Source organism: Sceloporus occidentalis, unplaced genomic scaffold (assembly GCF_023333645.1).
Source record: "Sceloporus occidentalis isolate IW3139 unplaced genomic scaffold, rSceOcc1.0.p SCAF_1, whole genome shotgun sequence".
Classification (NCBI taxonomy): domain Eukaryota; kingdom Metazoa; phylum Chordata; class Lepidosauria; order Squamata; family Phrynosomatidae; genus Sceloporus; species Sceloporus occidentalis.
The window spans coordinates 176,311,594-176,333,181 of NW_028316981.1; the positions used below are offsets into that span (position 1 = coordinate 176,311,594).

The window sequence follows — 21,588 nt, forward strand, 5'->3', positions numbered from 1 at the left end:
GTTTTACTGCGCCTGCGCAGTGCTGCTCGGAACCTTCTGGAATCACTGGGCAGAGTTAACTCTGCAACATATTGAAACTTTTTGGCGGTAACTCCGCCCACCCGTTATAAGGCCCCTGCCTTCCCGCTCTTTTCCCCAGTTCCGCAATTTTTCCGCCAAGCAAGGCGATGGAGAGCCAATCAGAGCAGGACACTGAGGGGACGGACGGGTGGGATTTGTATGTATTCGCAGATGACCACTCGAAGAAATACTGTTACAGGTGAGCAACCTGTCCTTCTTCTTCGTGGTCTCTGCGAATCATACAAATGGGTTAGACTGACAAGCTTAGGTATGCGGCGGAGGGAGTGTCCTGAGACCATAGCTATGGTAAACCAAAGGTATATTTATTACAATAAACACCTTGAACCATAAAAGGAGTCAGTCTTTTGTAGATGCACAGATCAAACATAGCAATAACATTGCTAAACCTGAGAAGGAAACAAGAGGTCGTGCAAGACCAGTCCATGAAAATTGTGCAAATTATCATTCAACAAATTGACACCGTAACATATGTACATAAGTGCTGAAACACAACCATCAGTAGTGCAATTAATGTAACCCCGAAACCAACACAGCCCTCCCGAATGCTGCGTCTCGGATGGCTCTGGTGTCCAACCTGTAATGTTTTATAAAAGTCAGAGGTTGGGACCAGACAGCGGCCTTACAGACATCCTCGAGGGGGATCCCTGACAAAAATGCAGAGGATGCTGCCACTGACCTCGTGGAATGGGACCGAACCCTGCCAGGGAGAGGTTTGCCCAACAGTTCATAGCAGAGATGGATGGTACCAGCCACCCATTTGGACAACCTTTGTGCAGACACAGGCAACCCTCGCTTCGGTACCGAGTAGCACTGGAAGAGTCTCTCGGACCGACTGAAGGCAGCAGTTCTGTCCAGGTAGAATGCCAGTGCTCTCCTGACATCAAGAGAGTGCAGACGCCGCTCCTCCTCTGACGTCGGGTTCGACGCGAGGGTAGGCAGTACAATGTCCTGGCACATGTGAAAAGCGGACACTACCTTAGGCAAGAAGGTAATGTCCGTACGGAGAACTACCTTGTCCCTGTGGAATCTCAGAAAGGGCTGGTCCCTCCGTAAGGCACAGAGTTCGCCCGCACGGCGGGCAGAGGTGATGGCCACAAGAAAGGCGGTTTTCCAAGTCAATAGTCTCAAGTCCGCTGTGGCCATCGGTTCAAAGGGCTTGGATTGGAGGGCAGACAGTACCGACTCCAAGCTCCAAGCCGGTGTTGGTATCGAGGCAGGAGGATAAAGGTTGGCACAACCCTTCAGGAACCCCTTCACCAAGGGGTCCTTGAAAAAAGACACCCTCCCCCCGAACTGATATTTTGTGGAGATGGCAGAGAGATAACATTTGATGGATGCGAGGGAAAGCCCCCCATCCAAAAGTGCCATCAAAAACTCCAGTACCACTGGAGTGGACACCTGTGCCGGAGATAAGCCCTTTTGTTCAAGGAAGAGGCAAAATCTCCTCCATTTAAAGGCATAGGAACGCTGAGTAGAAGGTTTCCTCGCGGCCAGGATCACCGACTTCACGGCGTCAGGGAGGGCGGTCAGGGTAGGATTCTCCAAGCCACCAGCGGTAGGCTGTCGATGTCCGGATGGAGGATCCGTCCGTCCCGGATCGACAGCAGGTCCCGGCGAGGTTCGAGACGAAGAAAGCACCTCCTGGAAAGATGTAGAAGGGATGCGAACCAGGGCTGTCTCGGCCACCACGGCGTGATCAAGATCGCGTCCGTGTGGTCTAACATCATCTTGGAGACCACCCTGATGATCAGAGGAAAAGGGGGAAAGGCATAAAGGAACTCCTCCGTCCACAGGAAGGCGAATGCGTCTCCGAGGGATCCGGTCATTGGCCTCCTGGAGCAGAACTGGGGACAATGGCTGTTCCAAGCGGTCGCGAAGATGTCGATCTGGGGGGTTCCCCACCTGTCGAACAAGACGCCGACCGTTTCTGGATGGAGCCTCCACTCGTGGCATACCGAGGACGATCTGCTCAGGCGGTCTGCCAAGTCGTTGTCCTCTCCCGGCAGGTGGATTGCTTGAAGAAGAACCTGTCTCCGAATGCACCAATCCCAGATGCGGAGGGTCATCTCGAGGAGAGTGCTTGACTTGGTGCCACCCTGTTTGTTGATGTAATACATCACAGTGGTGTTGTCTGTCTTCAAAAGCACCACCTTGCCTGTCACAGCGGGTTCGAAGGCCCTCAGAGCCTTTTCGACTGCAAGCATCTCGAGGGCATTGATGTGAAGAAGGCTGTCCGAGTCCGACCACCTGTCCTTTACGACTAAGTCGAGGAGGTGGGCGCCCCAACCCTCTAGGGATGCGTCGGTTGTCAGCGTGACCTCTGACTGCGGCTGGTGGAAGGGCATCCCGGCGCACACGTTGTGTTCGTCTAGCCACCAACCCAGAGAGGCGGCTACCGGTCTCGGTACCGTTAACCATCTGGTCGGGGAATCCTCTATCGGAGAGAAGACGGAGAGAAACCAAGCCTGGAGCGGACGTAGGCGGAGTCTCGACCACGGTGTCACAAAGGTCGTGGACGCCATGTGTCCTAGGGCGATCTGGACGTCCCTGGCTCTGACTCTTCTGTGAGATATGCAGGGGCTGAGTGATGTTACCAGTGCTTGGAACCGGTCTGGTGGAAGAAAGGCGGAGCATCTTTCGGAGTCGAGGATGGCTCCGATGAATTTGATCTGCCTGGACGGGGTGAAGTGAGATTTTTCTCTGTTGATTACCAGTCCGAGAGAGTCCAGCAGTCGGATTGCGAATGAAATTGCGTCCTGAAGGTCCTGCTGGGAGTCCGCGACAAACAGCCAGTCGTCTAAATAAGGGAAGACTCTGTAACCCTTTTGGTGGAGATAAGCTACCACCGGGGCCATGCACTTTGTGAAGACCCGTGGAGCTGTGGCCAGACCGAATGGAAGGACATTGTAATGGAAGGCGTCGGAGCCGACGGCGAAGGCGAGGAACCTCCTGTGGGATTCCCGAATTCCGATGTGGAAGTAGGCGTCCTTCAAATCGATCGTCGCGAACCACAGGCCCTGGTGTAGGAGAGGCAAAATGGAGGCTAAAGTTACCATACGAAAACGGCGGTATTGGAGGAAGAGGTTCAAATCTCTCAAGTCCAGAATTGGTCTAATGCCCCCATCGGACTTCGGTACCGTGAAGTACCTGGAGAAGAAGGCCGCATGGAAAGAATCGGGGGCTAGGGGGGAAATAGCCCCTTTGTCCAGTAAGGCGCGCACTTCGTCGAGAAGGGTGTCCGAGGGTGGGGTAGAAATGAAAGCCCCGGTGGTCGGGAGCTCTTCGAACTCAAGGGTATAGCCCCTGCGGACGATGTTTAGCACCCAAGAGTCGGAAGAAATGGAGGCCCACACGTTGGTAAAGGGCCTAAGAATGTCCAAAAAGCATCTGGGGGAGGCGAAGTGCGCGGTAAGGTCTCATGCCCTCTTTTTGGACTGATCAGGGTCCTGCCGTCGGTTCTTGCGGTACCGAGAAGGCTGGTTGCGACGACCAGAGGATGACGGAGACTGGGAAGGGTATCTCTGGCGTTGAGAGCCCTGCTGTTGGAACTGCCGGTCCTGGTAGGAGGACCTGCTGAATTGGCCTTGCTGCTGTTGCCAAGGGCGGAATCTCCTACGGAACGGAGCAGGGGTGGGGGCAGACATACCGTGCTTCCTCGCCGCTGCCTTCAGTCTAAACTTCCGGTTTAGCCTGTCATCCGTCTCAGCATGGAAGAGGCCCGAATCATCTATGGGCATGTCCTCGATCGTAGACCTCACGTTGGCGTTTAGGTCCGAACCCCGCAACCAAGCGTGCCTCCTCAGGGCGAGGGAAGCTGCCATGGCCCTGCCCGAGCACTCCACGACGTTCCTGGAAGCAGTGATGAGCCATGCGCCGATAGAATGGGTCTCATCCCTAATCTCAGTGAGGGTTCGCTGGGCTTCATCCGGAACGTCGGGCACGATGGGGGAGATGCCTTCCATAAGGGTCTGAATATATGCACCCATACACGCGGTGTAGTTGGTTGCCTTAACCGCCAGTGCTGCAGCCGCGTATGCCTTCCTGGCCAAGGCATCGACCTTCTTAGCCTCCTTATCAAACGGCACAGCAGCTTGCCGTTGGGTCGCAGTTTGCTGAGCACCTTCGACAATGGCAGAATTCTGCCGAGGGTGGGAGGTCAGCCACGGAGCCGTTGGAGCAGAAACCTTGTAAAGGGATTCGATCTTGCGCGGTGGCCCCACCAGGGAGGAGGGGCAGTCCCACGAGCGTCTGACCAGGGCTTCCAGGGACGGCATAAAGGGAACCAGAGGTGTAGAGTGGGCCCTGCTGCGAACCCTGCGTTCAAGGGGGTCCCTGGCCTCTTCCTCGGGATATTGGAGATCAATGTCCAGAGCCCTGGACATTTTGATCACATGCTCGAGGAACGACCTGACATCATCTGTAGGAGAGGCCGTCTCTGGGTGGTGCAAGAGCTGTGGAGAGCTCCGGGCCGGGTCGTCGTCTCCCGAAGAGTATTCCGAATCCACAGGCTCGGGTTCGGAGTCAGAAACAGCCAAGTCCACCGCGGCATAAGGTCTGGGGTGCTCGACAGGCCTGTCCACACGCCGGGATGGAGCCGCTGCCGATGGGCCTGGTCGGTCAGGAAGTTCGCGACGACGAGACACTTGGTCGCGAGGTTGGTCCAAATCCCGGGGACGGTCCCGACCTCGGGAGGATTTGGAGAGGGCCACCTCCTTAGGGACCGGGAGAAAGAATTGGTCCGTCTCCGAGTCGTAATAATACTGAGGATCAGTCGGAGAGCGTGGAGCCAGCAAAACTGGAGAAGGAGACCTCGGTGGCTGATCAGCTACCTCCTCGTCGTCCGACAGGAGGAAAGGGAGCGTTGTAGCCGACTGGGTCTGAGCTGGCACGGTCTGGGCAGCGGTGTCCCGAAGGCGACTAGCAGTCGACTGGTGAAGGCTTCCCGTGGGAGAACGATTGTCCACCATAGGCGTGGCCAGAGGGTCGGCCCGTCCCGGAGAGTCGGGACGCGGGCGGTCACGGCGGGACTCCCGGTGCGGTTTGCGAGGGAGGGAAGCATCGTCCGAGCGCCTCTTGGAAGGTGAGCCCTTATGGGAGCTAGTCTTGGAGGTCGACTTGGACCTCTTAGCCGAAGAGGATGAGGTCGCCTCCGGTGCTGAAGACTGCCTCTTCTTGGCTGACTTGTGACGAGGCGGTGCATCCGGAGGGAAAAACTGGATCGGGGACTCCGAGATAGTAGCCGTCCGACCAGCTCGCTCTTCGGTACGGGCAACGGAATCCCTCGAGCCCGAGGGTTCCTCGGAGGCGGTGTTCCTCGGAGTGGGGTCCGAACCAGGCTTGGACTTGGACCTCTTTTTCTCCGGAGCCGCCCGGGACGTTCCCGGTGTCTCAGATGGAACTCCTTCCGTACGGCCGGTAGCCGTTTCCTGCCCGACTGACCCCGATGTGCGGGAATGTTTTAGGGGTTTGGGGGCGGCATCCCGGGCCGGCTGGCGAGAAGAGTCTGAACTCCCCTTGTCCTGCCCCAAAGAAGTAGAAGGAGGAGCGCTGGAAGGGCCGCTGCGCGCCTGGGCAGGTGGAGCCGAGGCAGAAGGAGCTGACGCCGGGCGAGGGTCCCCTTCCCTGATCTTGCCCTGGGCAATAGCAGACGTAAGCCGCGACTCCCGATTTTTACGGGCTTGGGAGGACATGGACTTACAGAGGCTGCAGACCCTAGGGTCGTGGTCCCGGCCCAGGCAGAAGAGGCAAGAGGAATGGGGGTCCTGGACAGGAACCTTTCCGCTGCAGATGTCACATTTCTTAAAAGGGGGAGACATCTCGCGAATTGAAGGGAGATCCAAAGCCGAAGTCAAACAGTCCAAATGTCCGAGTTACCAGGGGCGGGAGAGAGAGAATAGTCAAAAACAGTCCGAAAGTTCAAAAAACGAGAGTGATTCCAAGAGCAAGCGAAAGTTCCTAGGAGCAGCGAGCGCGGCGGAAAAAAGGAACTGGGGAAAAGAGCGGGAAGGCAGGGGCCTTATAACGGGTGGGCGGAGTTACCGCCAAAAAGTTTCAATATGTTGCAGAGTTAACTCTGCCCAGTGATTCCAGAAGGTTCCGAGCAGCACTGCGCAGGCGCAGTAAAACCCATTTGTATGATTCGCAGAGACCACGAAGAAGAAAGGCTGTTGACAACAGAGTGTCTTGGAGGTATCTCGTTCACACAGTTACAGTAAGCAAAAGCTGACTTTATGGCAACTAACAACAAACATAATGATCTGCCATTCTAGATGCATCTGGAAAAGTGGACTCACCTCCAGCCTCTTTCTCCCTCATTTTTAGCAGCTGAAAAAAGTCACACAGAAAAAGGGGCACACTGTGCCAGCACTGTGGCTTTATTTTACATCTTTAATTGTGCGTTCACTTGTACACCACATTAGACCATTCACATGATAAAAGACTGTATATGTAATGCTGTTCCCTGCGATTCCCTTTACATCTAGTAGCTGGACTCACCAGGTCCTATTTCACACTTTGTCCTGTCTAAAGAAATAATCATATCAGTTACACAGTGCTCCACAAATGTACCACTTCTTTAAAAAAAATAAGGGAGGAAAAGAAACAGAAAAAGTGTGTGTGTGTGTTTTAGTTTAGTACTGCTCCTGAGTGCTACAACCAGACGTGGAGACTGTGCCCTGGAATGTTAGTGGGCTGGGGCTCTACCCACAACCCGTCCTTGGTGGATTTTTCTCCAACCCTAAAGGGTGCAGGAGATGAGCTTCTACAAGATGGAGTGTTTCTCAAAGGGAATCGTCAACTCCTTCGCAGCTGGCTCATCCAAAAACCAATACAGCTTTCCAGTATGAGGTTGGACAAGGGCAGCTGGTAGTGGGTTTTCCTCATCACCTTCCAAAATGCGCTGTCCCAAGAAAAAGAAAGTTAGAAATTGATAACCTGGAACTTTATAAGTTGTACATGCTACTCAAAAGGCTGAAGACCCTGAAGGATCTGTTACCTCCCCACAACCAAATACTTCCAAAACTTAAGATTCAGAATAGTTTTACCCCCACTCCAACTCAGTGTTAATTGTTGTTATGTGCCTTCAAGTCAACTTTGACTTATGGTGAGCCTATTGTAGGTTTTCTTCACCAGATTTATTCAGAGGGTTCCCATTGCCTTTCTCTGAGGCTGAAAGGGTATGACTTGCCCAAGGTCACCCAGCGGGTTTCTGTCGCTGAATGAGGATTAAAATCCTGGCTTTCCAGAATCCTAGTCATGTACTCAAAACACTAATACCACATTAACTCTCTTCAGCATTAATACTGCCTTAGCATTCACTAAACTTTGAATCCGCATGGTTGGTAGGCAGCTGGGGATACAGAGGCTTGAAAGCAAATGGGGTGTGCTTTCAGTGTCCATATCTAACAATCTCCCATTATAGATGCATAAAGGGTTGTCCAATTTTTAAAAGATACATGTGTATAAGCTGCAAGACCTTCTGCATAATAGACAATAGCTGATGAAAACTCAAAAGTAGCGTGTGGGGAGGGAGAGGTGGGACAGTGTACCTAGTGGTTTGGGCTATGGCCATCAACTTAGGTGAAGGTTATCTGAAAGACTGTATACACCCTTATGAACCAGCCTATCCTTTGCAATCTGCTGGAATGGTCCTTTTCTCTGTCCCACCACCCTCACAGATACTTCTGGTGGTTACAGAGGAGAGGGCCTTCTTTGTGGTTGCCCCCTCGCTCTGGAACTCCCTTTCTCGAGAAGTTAGGCTGGCATCCTCCCTACATTTTTTTTGGCAGAGAAATAAACATTTTCTGTTTTTACAAGCATTTGATAAGTGATTACAGTGCAATGGATCTTGCTAATTGTTGTGTTGGTGTGTGTGTGTGTGCACATGTGCATGTTTAATGATGTACTGTATATACTCATGTATAAGTTTAGAAATTTTAGTAAAAAAACTGATCCAAAAAAACTGAGTGGACTTATCCAAAGGTCAATGCAAGTAATGTACTTTAACTCTTTTACAAAAAAGGAGCCATCCTCTGGTGGAAGTACTTGGTTTCGTTTATCTTTGCTTCATACTTTAGATCCTTTGTTACATGCCCCTAGGTTTTACCCTTGACTTATCCATGGATCATATTGAAATCCATAATTTTGGCCCCAAAACCTGCGCTCAAATTATACATGAAATCAATTTATAGTCAATTATATACGGTATGATTAATCTGGTTTTACTTCTTTGATTGTTTAATCTCGTAACTTTTGTATCCTGTGAATTTTCAACAATGTGTTTTTTCATTTGTTGTAAGCTGATTTGAGCCCCAAACTAGGAAAAAGGTGACACAGAACAGCAGCAGATTCATTTCTGTAGACCAGTACTGGACAAAATTATTATTTATATGATTTTAGCATGTGTTATATGCTCTTTTAATTGATTTCATGTGTACATTATCTGTTGGTCCCCACCTTGATCCATAGGAAGAGGCAGGTAAGAAAGAAATGATGATGATATGTTAATGATGATGATGATTAGAATGTGGTTTTATCATTTAAGTGGGCCAGTCTACAGTATTTAAATGTAACACAATAATAAACTGTGTTTGAAATTTTGTATTTTTTGGCTTTTAAACAATGTTTTACATTGTTGTAAGCCAGTTTGAGAAATCAATCTGAGGAAAAGGTGGGACAGAAATTAAAAAAAAAACAAATACAGTGGACCTTTTTTATATACTGGGGTTTAGTTCCAAGATCCCGTGTGGATAACAAAATCCGTGGATGTTCAAGTAAATATAATGACATAGCAAAATGGTGTCCCTTATAAAAAATGGAAAAATCAAGGTTTGATATTTGAAATTTATACTTTTTTGGAACATTTTCAAACCGTGGATGCTTGAATCCGTGTATAAAAAATCCGTGTATAAGAAGGGCCGACTGTAATACACAAGTTGCTTAATTTCAATAGTCAGCTTTTAGAAACACATATATCTGACCCCTCCCTCACAAAAAAATAGTATTCCAAGCTCCTTGGTTATGAAGTACATGGATCATGCAACCCATAAGGCATAATCATTCAATTTCTTTATTTATATCCCACTTTTTCCCCAAGAGTGGGACTCACAATACAATAGCATTGATAGCACTGCAAAAGCTTCCATCCTTAAGAGTCTCAGGCAGGGCTATTCCCAAGGTTCAATATCAAATAAAATGCCAGAGCTCAAGGCAGAACACAGACTGGCAGGTAGGTCACAGATTCAACCTCCTGACATCAATATAGGGAAGCATGGAAATGCTATCTTTTAAACAAGCAAAGCCCTGCTATTTTAAAAGAGGAATTGCCACCATGTAGCACTTTCCCTCTAAGCAACACAAGAAAAGGCTATAATTAAGGTGCTCACAAGGGCCTCAGCATTTTTGTCTGATGATGTTGATGATGATGGTTTTGCTAAGGGGGAAGTTTGTTCCTGGAAATATTAGAACAGACAGAAGAGGGCGCTTCTGTACATATTTCTTGAGCCAGAGAAGAAGCCACTGTGGGACGTATCAGAACCTACTAGTTCTCCTCCCCTGCTTGAGAGTTAGGACACCAATGAATGAATCCCTAAAGGCCTTCCAGCAGGCCTATCCCAATTATTTTTAAAATATAAATTTTAAAGTACAGTTGACCCTCCATATCCATGGATTCTTTATCCACGGATTCAAGCATCCATGCTTGAAAGTATTCAAAAATATATAAATTCCAAAAAGCAAACTTTGATTTTGCCATTTTATACATGGGGACACCATTTTAGTATGCCATTATATTTAATGGGACTTGATTTTGGTATGCACAGGGGGTACTGGAATCAAATCCCAGCATATAGCAAGGGCCCACTGTATGATTGATTCATTTTTAATATGTACTGGTGTTATATGCTCTTTTAACTGATGTCATGTATTACTTGTTGGTTCCCATCTCAATCCATAGAGAGAGGCACATAAGAAATGGTTTTAAGATTTAAGTGGCCAGTTTTGCAGCCCAGGGAGTTGCCCCTCCAGAAAGCAGAGGATCCAGGGAAATTTTTTTGCAGCAGTCACTTGAAGAGAAAGACATATAACTGCAAGTTACCTTTATCACAGCAGCCTTGCTCTCCCCAGTGGCAACAAACACCACACTCCTCGCTGCATTCAGCACTGGGAGGGTCAGGGTGATCCGTTCTGGTGGTGGCTTTGGAGAATCACTAATGGCAGCCACTATCTTCTCCCGCTCCTGCCACAGAAAGAAGGAATCAAACACGGCAAAGGAGAGAGGAATAACAGTGGTATTACGGCACAGCTATGTTGCCTAAATGATAAGATGTTATTTCAACAAGATGCTTACTGCATCTTAGGCTGCATCCCTGCTGCAGAAATAATCCAGTTTAACACCACTTTTCCTGCTATGGCTCAATACTACAGAATACTGGGAACTGTAGTTTGTTGTGGCTTCAGAGCTTTCTGACAGAGAAGGCTAAATGTCTCACAAAACTATAAATCTTACAGACAGCCAAAATAAAGCTGCTTCGAGTCACAGTGGAGGTATGGTGTTTCAATGATGCATGCGTCCTAAGAGTCCAGAAGTTGCGCCAAAGCCATGCTCCAGCCCTTCAGGACTGGAGTGTGGCTTTGGTGTGGCTTCTGGACTCCTAGGACGCATGCATCATTGAAACACCATACCTCCACTGTGACTCGAAGCAGCTTTATTTTGGCTGTCTGTATCAGGCCATAATTCCACAGCACTGAACCATGGCAGTTAAAGTGGTGTCAAACTGGATTATTTCTGCAGTGCAGATGCAGTTTAAAGAGCCTGAACAGACAGGCCAAAATAAAGCTGCTTCGGGTCACTTTGGAAGTATGCTGTTTAAATGAAGCATGTGTCCTAAGAGACCGGAAGCCATGCCAAAGCCACACTCCAGTCTTAAGGACTGTAGCACAGCTTTGGTGCAGCTTCTGGTCTCTTAAAATAAGCGTGCCATTTAAACAGCATACCTCCAAAGTGACCCGAAGCAGCTTTATTTTGGCCTGTCTGTTTGCGCCCTTACAGGCCAACAAATTTTACTTGGCATCTGATGAAGTGGGCTGCAGTACACAAATTTATAGGCCAAAGAAAAATGGTTAGGGTTTGAGCTGCTGCATTCTTCCTTGTTTTTGCTGCAAGAGACCAACGTGGCTATCCCCTGAAAATTCTTACAGAATATTTTGAGAACACTGCTCTTAAAACAGTAGAATATGCCATGCAACCATTTCCAACCTGTTTTCAGCATATTACTTTTTAAAAGGAAAATCATTGGCAATGTCACTACCCCCAAAATAAACTATAGGTAATATAGTCACCTATAACACATTAGTTTCCTGTTCCATGTACAGCTAGCAAATGAGTCATGGTGCTAAATAACTACAGATGTGTACTCAACACACCCACATACTTTACTTCCTTATTTATTTTGTCTTTCTCACAAAACTGAGGCTCAAGGTGGTTTACTAAACATACACTCTATGAGGAAATGCTGTAGAAGGGTAATTTTGAATTCTCTGGTTAGTCCTCTCCCCTTTCACATCTAAGGCGTGGATATTTTTCTAGACAAGTCATAACTGGTGCAGTCCGATGCTTAAGAAAGAGAAAGAGTGCATATACAGTGCACCCTTGGCTTACGTAAGGGATCTGCTCCGACCCCCCCCCCCCGCGTAAGCCGAATAGCACGTAAGCTCAAGTCCCATTCGATTGAATGGGGCTCGTGGCGTGGGAGAGTGCGTGCACCATGGGCACATGCACAATTCATTCTCCCATCGCACGGCTTCCGCGTAAGCTGGAAGCTGCGTATGGTGCGCCTGCCTATAGTGCAGGCACACTGTATATAGCTTGACCATGGCACAGGAAACTTCTGTAATGCATCACAAGGCCATCACTTGAGCACTGAATTTGTGACATGTAAGCAAGAATTTTTGTCCCCTCTGTTTCGTCCTTCTGACCTCTAAGGGATAAGCCACAGCTTAAACAATTAAAGGGAAGGGATGTCTTATCCTTTCCTTATCTGCAGCAGTAGCGTAGCAAGCAGTGATGCATCAACATGCCCCAAAAGAAAATGGGGAAAAATTCTGGAGGAATCCAGAGGAAAAGATCCCTAAATGTAATTTATAACTTCCTTTTTATGTAGTTTGGTACCTGCATAAGGCAATTTTTTTTTAACTATGCTGCGGGAGGAGGACTCAAAATATTGGAAAACAGACTCCTCTCATTTGAGGGGATTTCTTAAAGCCATATTTTCTGCCAATAAACTCCTGCAGACCCACAAACAAGAAGGCAGGAAGCTTTCAAAAGTTAAACTGTGTGCTTAATTAATACTCTGATTGATTAACTGGTGCAGCCAATTTTATTCTGTGGGTCTGCAAGTTGACTGCTGCTTGTTTAATTCTAGGGCTATTTTTGTTCTAATGTACTAGTGCAATAGAAAAAAGAGACAGAAAAATCACTGCTATTTCCTCTAACAGCCAAGTGTAGCATTCATTTACTAAATTTAAGTCCTCTTATATGAGTTTTCACATCTCCCCAAAGGCACAAATGTTGAAGCTTTGGTTTTCTGCAAATTTATGTATATTTAACTGAAATTATTGATTAGTCAGACAAAGGGCCAAAACAGATAGCTGTATAGGGGCAGTTTGACGCCGTCCCTTTGAACGCCAGATTGGGGCTGCGGTAATGGCACACTGCAGCCCCGATCCAGCTTTTTTCCAACGCAAAAAGAGGTGGTAAAATGCTGCTCCTTTTTGTGTCGAAAAAAGGGTGGCTTTTCCATTGCCGCACCACCTTTTCAGCTCTCCTGCGGCATATGAACGTTGTACAGCCAGAGCGCCGCAACACTGCCTGCCATTTGGGTGAGCGGTATGATGCTGGCTTTGGGGCATCGCCGGGGCATACAGTGTCTGTATGCTATGCTTCTATGCTGTCGGGAAGCTGGTGTATTGTGCTGGTCTGTACAGCCCAAAGACAGGCAAAGATTGGGCAACCTGTCTTTAAATTGGATGATACTGAGGGCTGAAACAGATGGGGCAAAAGGAGCAGCCAGAAGCTGCTCCCATCCTGGATCAGCTCAGGACCATGGCAACTATATGCTGCACTCCTGAGGGTGCCTGCTGCTGTGGTCCCAAATGAGGTGCAGAAAGAAATGGAAAACATTAGCTCCCTTAGGGCTGCGTTAGGCAGCCCTGGCACAGCCCCAGTGTGGCTTCAGCATGGCTTGTGGACGTGTGTCATCTAATCGCCACAACCCCAAACGGTGCAGAAGGCACCTTTTTTTGCCCATTTGTTTTGGGCCTCAGTAAAGATATGTTTCAAATAGCATCAGGTTTCTACCTCAGGACAGGGATTTGTGCACCCAACATTCAAGTGTTTTAAGATAATCAAGAATCTCTGCTAGGTATAAGCATTCTTCTTCATGGCAATTGTGGGAGACTCATTTCAGGCCAAGGGCTATGTTGCTTCTTTAGAAATCAGCTCCTGAAAGTGATGGGTGGGCTCAAGGTGCAAGTTGGTAGGGCTAAAGTTAAGGCTTGCACTTCATCCTTTACCAGACTGCCCCCACTCCTTTTAGCCTCCCTACACCTACTTACTGTATTAATGTGATAAAGAAGGTTGACATCACTTTAAGTGCTATCGCTCCATCCCATGGAATCCTTTGATTTTTAATTTTATAAGGTCTTTAGCCTTCTCTGCCATAGAATGCTAGTGCCTCACAAAACTACAAACCAGAATTCTGTAGGATGCATTATGGCAATTAAAGTGATTTCAAACTGCATCCTCAGTCTCAAAATATGCCAATTCAATAAGCTCCCTCCCTTTGCTGCTATTTTTTTTTAAAAATCAATTTCAGTGTGTTGGTTTGCTCATTTCCTTTCACTTCTTTCTGAGTCCTGGAAAAAGAGCAGGATACAAATAAAGATAATAATAATATAATAATAGTAATTCTTTTCTTTTTCTCTCTCTCTTCTTTTTTTTAGAAAGGAAGCCTGCCTGAGGGATAAGAGCTGACTACCAGTAAGCTCTAATCTGTTTCCACACAGCTTACTTAGAAACCATCCCCCACAACTTCTTCAGCTCTGGGGAGGCAAGATCTCCTGCAATAAGATGCCATATGCCCAAGAGAAGACTCACCACCGCCCCTGTAATTGACTCACCTGTAGGAGGGGGTGATCTGGGAAAAGTGAACAGGTGTGTCCATCTGGCCCCACTCCCAAGATCAAGAGGTCGAACACAGGCATATCATCACCCTGGAAAGCCTGCAAGGCAGAGACACAACAAAGAAATGAAAAGAGCACACACACACGCCTGATTTTATACACATGCAGCCCGTTAAAACACAATTAATTAGAGATCTTAAAATTAAAATAGATTATCAGCAAAGTTACAAGAACGGAAGGATAGTTAAAAAGATATTTGCCTGACATAAGAAAAGCATTACAGCAGGATCCAGACAATTAATTCCTTGGAATTAATCTGCTCAAATGAGGAATAGTCTATCCTTGAATATGTTAGATCAGAGGGCCTGGTATCAGTCAAAAGATAGAGGGAGTTGTAGCCCAACAACGCCTGAAGACTCACATACTCCCCAATTGTGTGTTTGAGCAAGAGGTTGCAAAATCTAAGCCTTGAGCTATGACTAGACAACAACCCCAGCATTCCTCACCATGGGTTATTGCTGGCTACAGCTGATAAGAGCTGCAAATCAACAACATCCCTATATGTGAGGGCTGACCTTACCTCACCCACAGTTTTCAAAAACTAAAACTCTCCAGCTGTCATGTTAGAAGAAGAAAAAAAAGGGTACATTTGTTTGTCCACCAGAGATGTGCATTCCAGCAGCATACCAGAATGCCTCTCAAGGGAGATTCAAACATGTGACAGAAGCACAGAACTCCTGATGCTCACATTCCTTCCCATATTTGGTTCTGTTGCCATGTGGCCAGTATTATGAGGTCATCCCCTGTATCTTGTCCACTAACCTCAACCTCATTTCAAAGGCAAAGAGAGTCGCTTCCAAGGCAACCACTACAGACCCACCTCCTTCTTGAAGTGACTTCTATCCATCTTCTATTACAAGGTAATCTATTAAGAAATGTCAAGTGCCTGGCTATTAAGAAAACCATTATGGGATATACTTCCATGTTCTTTCCTTTCAGAGGCTTGTATGAGTCAAGGCTGAGTCTCCCTTACACACAGTTCTGAAATATCCCAAAACCAAAAATAAATTCATGGGTGGCTGAGATAGTGACACTTTTGCTTTCTGAATGCACAAACTCGGTTTCATGCACACAATTATTAAAAATGTTGTATAAAATTACCTTCAAACTATGTGTATAAGGTGTATATGAAACATAAATGAATTTTGTGATTAGACCTGGGTCCCATCTCCAAGATACCTCATTACATATGTGTATGCAAATACACGTATTCCAAAATCCAAAAACATCTGAAATCCCAACCCCCCCTGGTCCCAGTCATTTTGGATAAGGGAGACTCAACCTGTATTTGTCTGCAGCCCTCTCTACTCAGGTAATGTATGTTTAAACAGGTACAGCAGAGCTGAGAAAAATGTAGACTTACACACATTGTTGGACTGAAATATCCATCAGCCATACCCAGGACAGCCAGTTGAGTGTGATGATAGGAATGATGGGAACTACAGTCCAGCAACATCTGGAGGCTCACAGATTCCCCAGTTCTAAGGTATTCACTCCCAGCTGTTGGGTATACATTTGTGGCATCAAACACCTGGGAAAATACTGTCCCCCATTGATACCTATATGAATTAAATGGGGTGGGGATTTTGAAGCCCTCCAGATGTTGTTGAATTGTACTTCCTAGCAGCCCTAGCACCATAGCCAATGGGCAAGAATGCTAGGAGTTCCAGTCCAACTACATCAGGAGGGCCACTTAACATCTACCTCTGAATTAGAAAATCCAAACTGTCTTCCCAGAGGATGGCAAAAGCACAGCTCAGAATTTCCATCTCATACTGGCTATTAAGGCAACCGTTTTGAGGTATACTTCACAGTCCTTCTAAATGGAATATATGACAACAGTCCCTTTTCAGGCTTGATCTGCAAATACTGTTAAGTACTATAAGATTTCACTATTAGAGACCAAGTTTACCTCAAAGAGACACACACACGCTTCCAGTCATACCTCTTTCAGCTTCACGGCATAATCTGCAGCTGCTTCGTCTACAGTTAGTGAAGGGTTGATAACAACAATTTGGTCCTCAGGTACAGCAAGTTTGGGAAGGAGATATGTCTGAAACAAATAAATACAAGTCACATTAGAGTAATTGAAAAAGAAACCATAACAGACTCTAGTCTCTGATATTCTTTCAGGCTATATTTCAGAGGAAGGAACTGGCAAAAGAACCTGAGCCTTTGTTGCCTAAGAAAGCCCTATGAGATTCCTGGGGTTGCCATAAGTTGACAGGCGACTTGTGGGCACAGGCACACATAAGTGCTACTGGATTCCAGGTTTGCACTCTTCCATGACACAATGACTAGCCGCCAGGAAACCAGAGATTCCAGCGAAGAGCAGGAGAGACCATATATGACTGAAGAACCCTTAAGCAGCAAGTAGGGAAGTGGAGAACGCAGAAAGCCTCCACCAGCCATTCATTCACTCACTCACTCACTTGGGGCCTCTGCTTTTCCTGTTCTGGCTTCCTGATGTAAATGGGTCTTCCTGCGAATGAGCCTCCCTCTTTGATTCATGTATAGTTACTGGGGCTTTCCCAAAGAATGCTGAACTGGATAAGCTTTGGTCTGTTCCAGAAAGGCATTTCTAAGCAAGATGAGAATGCCTTGACTGTTAAGGAGCTCCTAAGCTGAACTTCTTCATATATATATATATATAGAGAGAGAGAGAGAGAGAGAGAGCAGACCTTTCTCTCTCTCTCTCTCTCTGTGTGTGTGTGTGTATATATATATATATATATATATAAAACAGACATTCTGTGTGTGTGTCTATGTATAGGGAAAGATATGAAGCTGACCCCCCCCCACACCTCTACATAGCAGCATCTCTCTCCCTGTGTGTGCATGTTTATATATGTGTGTCTGGGTGTGTGTGTGTGTATACACACTGGAATCAGGGGCCTCCCGCTGTGTGTGTGGAGAGAGAGAGAGAGAGAGATGAAGTTGACTTCCTCCTCCTCTCTCTCTCTCTCTCTCTAGGAAGCCGACCTTCCTTTTTGCTCTCTGTGCAAAGCACACTTTAGCAGACCTCTTACTCTCTCGTGCACACACACAGAGAGAGATGCTACTTCATACATATAAACACACACATATATATATATAGAGAGAGAGCTTGATGCCTCTCTCTCTCTCTCTCTCTGGGGGCCTCCCTGGGGCTGCTAAGGTTTGCTTCCCCACCCCTCTCTCTCTCTCTGTCTGTCTGTCTGTGAAGTAAAAGCAAAGGCCAGCAGAGGTGTACAGTTTCCAGCGAGGGCCCTGTCTGTGTCCCCGAGGGGGCGGAGGACCTTGTAGGCGCCGTAGTTGCTGTCCGGGTGCCCGAGGGGGACGCGGCGCTCGTCGACGAAGGCCAGCAGCCAGCGGGCGGGCTCTGCGGCGGCGGAGGGCAGCTCCTGGGCCAGGAGGCGGACCAGGCTGCCCCCGGAGAGGCCCAGGGAGAAGCGGGGGCCCGACTGCGCCTCCCGCTGGGAGACCAGCTGCGCCAGGGCGGAGCCCAGCTCCTGCGGGGAAGGGAACACCGACACCTGCGGGGAAGGAGCAGCACCAGCAGCAGGGGCCGGCGGCGGCGGCTGCGAGGAAGCCCCGCGCCGAGGCGCCGAGGACGAGCCGGGCATGGCGGGCGAGGAGGAGGAGGAGAGGCAGCAGCAGCAGCAGCAGCAGCAGCGGCCGAGGGGAACGGAAGGGCCTGGCCGCGGGGCCCGGGGGACGCATGGCGGGACGGGACAGGGGCCGGGCGGAAGTGGCGGAGGAAGCCGAGGGGGACCGGGCGGAAGGGAAAAAGGAAGGACGGCCCCTGAGAGAGAGAGAGAGAGAGTCCTCCAGGAAGGAAGGGAGCCACGGACGTCCCCTACTGGCAGGGAGGACCTCCGCAGGGACAACAGCGCCAAGGCAGCAGCAGAGGCCAGGACTGGGAAGGAGGAGGAGACATGGAGGACCTTCGGGGGGAAATGGAGGACCTACCTGGCAACAACGGAAAGCTAAGGCCGCGACAAATTACCTGTGTATATATAATTATGTCTATTACCTTACATTATATATGTATACTGTGTATATTATTTATTATGTATATACCGTATTATATAATACACATAATTACATTGCATATAAATTATATAAAATTATATACATTACATATAATATACATACATACATATATACATATATATATATATATACACATACATACACATAAAATTCTATATGCATTATTGTTATTATTAAGCTTTATATAGCGCTGTGAATTTACACAGCACTATACACATACAGTCGGTTAAAAGAGGTAAAATAAAGCTGCCTATGGCATACATTCTACAGAAATAAATTATATGAATTGCACAAACACACACATGTCATCTATATACATATATTAAATTTATATACACATTCTGTATAAAACACACACACACACATATAGGTTTAGATAGATATATAGTAATTAAAATATATACATTTTATTATATAAATTCATTTCATATGGTTTGTTTACAGCTATATTACATGTGTGTATTGGACGCCTTCAAGTCATTTCCAACTTATGATGACCCAAAGGCAAACCAATTGTGAGGTTTTCTTGGCGTGTTTCTTCCGAGGGTTTGCCATTGCCTTCCCCTGAGGCTGAGAGACTGACTTGCCCAAAGCCACCTACTGGGTTTGATGGCTGAGCCAGGATTCAAACCCTAGTCTCTAGAGTTGTAGTTAAGTGCTCAAACCACTGCATCACACTGGTGCCTTATACAACATATACTGTATTTTATTACGTACTCCACCAAAATTTTCTGATGTACTACTCATGTTCATTAAAATGCCTTCTTGGCTCCCAATAGACTTCACTTGTCCATTGTGCTGAAATTAAGTGGAAAGCCCTTCCAAGGTTTGCATTGTGTCCTCTTGCTGTCCTTTTCCCTCCAGGAAACAAACGCACCCTCAGCTTTCTGGGCAAGCCTTGTCTGCTGCTGCTGGTGCTACTCATAGGAAAAAGGGACTCTATGAGTGTTCATCCTATCCCCCTATTTGCAGCAAGGACAGGGTTAGGGTTAGGTCTACAAAGAGGCCTGTGGCTTCACAGGAATGGAGACATTGGATTGCAAAAGAGGGATTCTTGTTGATATGCAAATAGACTTTAGATTTCTTGGACTTTGCCCAAGTGCCCCATGGCCAGAGGAGGAGGGGGCAGCCTGCTAAAGATACCCTCCCCATACCATCGTAACTAAGGAGAGAAACAACAAAATGCAGACATCTTACTAGCATCTAAAATGTTTCTCCTGTTTGGTATGTAACATCTTACCTTATGAAGAAGGCAGTGGAGCTTCAAAAGCTTGCAACAAAGCTTCCTGTTAATTTAATGCTGGGCTGTTGAAGTGCACAGCCAAAAATCCCTTTAAAAATCCTAACTTCTGCGTTGGTGGAGATGGAATACACAGTTCTGATAGTTACATCTCTGTCTCACAAGGGAGCACAAAAGAGCCACAGGGGGAAAACACACACAAGTCTTGTACTTCCACTTCATCCTCCTGTATTTCACTGTATTAATTTATTGAGAGTATTTATACCCCATAAAGGCTCTCAGAGTGGCTTACAAATGGTTGATTAGAGGGATCCTTGCCCTCAGGCTTATTCCAGCCTAAAAAGACATGACACAAAAGGAGAAGGGAATGGCAGTGGGGAAGGGAATTGGGTCCAGCAATTCTTCTCTCCCTCTGAGGCCTGGACCAAAGCAAATGAACTGGAGGGAGGGCTCTGCTTCTTAGTCCAGGCCAGGCCTGATGGAGCTGGGCCTGCATCTCTCCCTCCAAGGCTGGATGGTATTACTGTACCCTCCTTAGGATACAATGGAAGCCCACATATGATTTGTGAAATGTATTTTACAAGGATGTAATGACACACACAGCTGGGAATCTTCTCAACTACAAATTCATACAGGAGCACACATCTAGCTTGCCTTAAAAATGTCAATAACAACAGAATGGAAGCAAGCTGTCCCTAGAGCAATATTCAGGCTGTTTGAGGGAATATACACTGGCATATTTTAAAAGCAAGTTATTGAGAATAGGGTGACTTGGAGGTCTCTGATTCATAGCATCACTGTAAGTCGAAGTCTACTTAATGGGAATTAAAACTTTAAAGGCATTATTGCATATGATCTTAACATATGCAACTAGGCATAAAAGATGCAGTTGAAAAGATAAGAGATGCACAGGTGGGAAATGGGGGACATAGACATGTTATATCTACCTGTTTATTAATAAACAATCAGTGTCCGTTGACATTCAACACAAGATCATATAAGAGTAGTTTGTGCTACTTAAAATGAAATTTCCCAAGTCACATATACTTTTTGGCTAGAAAGGTCCCCCATCTTTGTCTTGAGAAGGCAACTCTCAAAGTACTTCTGTTCTCATGCCTGAGACCTGTTTTGCACCCTCTGTTCCTTCTGCAGTCATTACAAAATAGCTGGCATACATGCACACTAGACTTTGGAACAGACAACGCTTGGACTATGTGGCCTGGGCAAACAGACATAATAAAGGGTTCTGTCTTGAGTTATGACCTTTCTGCTTGGTTAGTTCCATCCACTGGTTTAACATCACTTGACGGCACAGACGTAAGGTTGACGAACACTGAAGATTGACTCTACACCTAACTAAAATGATAAGAACCTGAATACATTGAGGATTCCATGTATATATGTATGCGACACACAGCAAGAGAACATACACATGCAAAATAAATTCAGATGGGCTTTTGAGGTGAATTTATTCTTTTAATTGCTTTCCAAAACAAAGTTATATTTTGACAACAGTAACCCCATCTGAAAATGTAACTTTGCTTCAAATAACTGAGTTAGTCAGTGCATGATGTCATTCAAATCATGAATGATTTCTTTTAAAAAAACCTATTGCCTTTTCTCCAAATAATGGGGCTCGGTTTGCTATAGGTGCCTTTGCTTTAACCAAAGATTAATGATACCGCTATGTTTATTACACATCTATAATCTGTTTTGTTTTTTAAAATTCATGTGAGACATTATGAAAGGCACATTCTGGATCTAATAAAAAACAGAGCCACACACTCCACTGGCTTCTGAACTGTTACTTGACAATGACCTCTCTAGTACTGTGTTCACTTAATAATAGAACGTAACATTGTTCTCCAGAGGTGTTTGTAAAATGTCTTTATGCAAAGTTCTATTCCTGCCTCAAATGAGTAAAGGTGCATTAATGACAAATTCTCCACATCTAAAGTATTTCAGGGCACAGAAAGAAATGAACTAGAACATTC

General features: G+C 46.7%; 1 protein-coding gene across 1 annotated transcript; it reads right to left on the reverse strand.

Moving 5' to 3' along the window:
- Positions 1-6,434: 6,434 nt before the first annotated feature.
- PGLS (6-phosphogluconolactonase) lies at positions 6,435-17,963 on the reverse strand. Its single transcript, XM_089483112.1, has 5 exons — positions 17,598-17,963; positions 16,265-16,372; positions 14,257-14,358; positions 10,175-10,315; positions 6,435-6,979 (listed from the first exon to the last, which is right to left on the reverse strand). Exons 1-5 carry the CDS (start codon positions 17,922-17,924, stop codon positions 6,842-6,844), a joined length of 816 nt encoding a protein of 271 aa, XP_089339238.1. The 5' UTR covers positions 17,925-17,963; the 3' UTR covers positions 6,435-6,841.
- Between the last annotated feature and the right edge of the window lie 3,625 nt (positions 17,964-21,588).

Coding starts and splice junctions, on each gene's coding strand:
- PGLS (XM_089483112.1), bottom strand. CDS start 17,924: ATGCCCGGCTCGTCCTCGGCGCCTCGGCGCGGGGCTTCCTCGCAGCCG. Junction 10,316..14,256: donor CAGATCACCCCCTCCTACAG/GTGAGTCAATTA, acceptor TTTCTGTGGCAG/GAGCGGGAGAAGATAGTGGC. Junction 6,980..10,174: donor GCAAGGCTGCTGTGATAAAG/GTAACTTGCAGT, acceptor TTCTTGGGACAG/CGCATTTTGGAAGGTGATGA.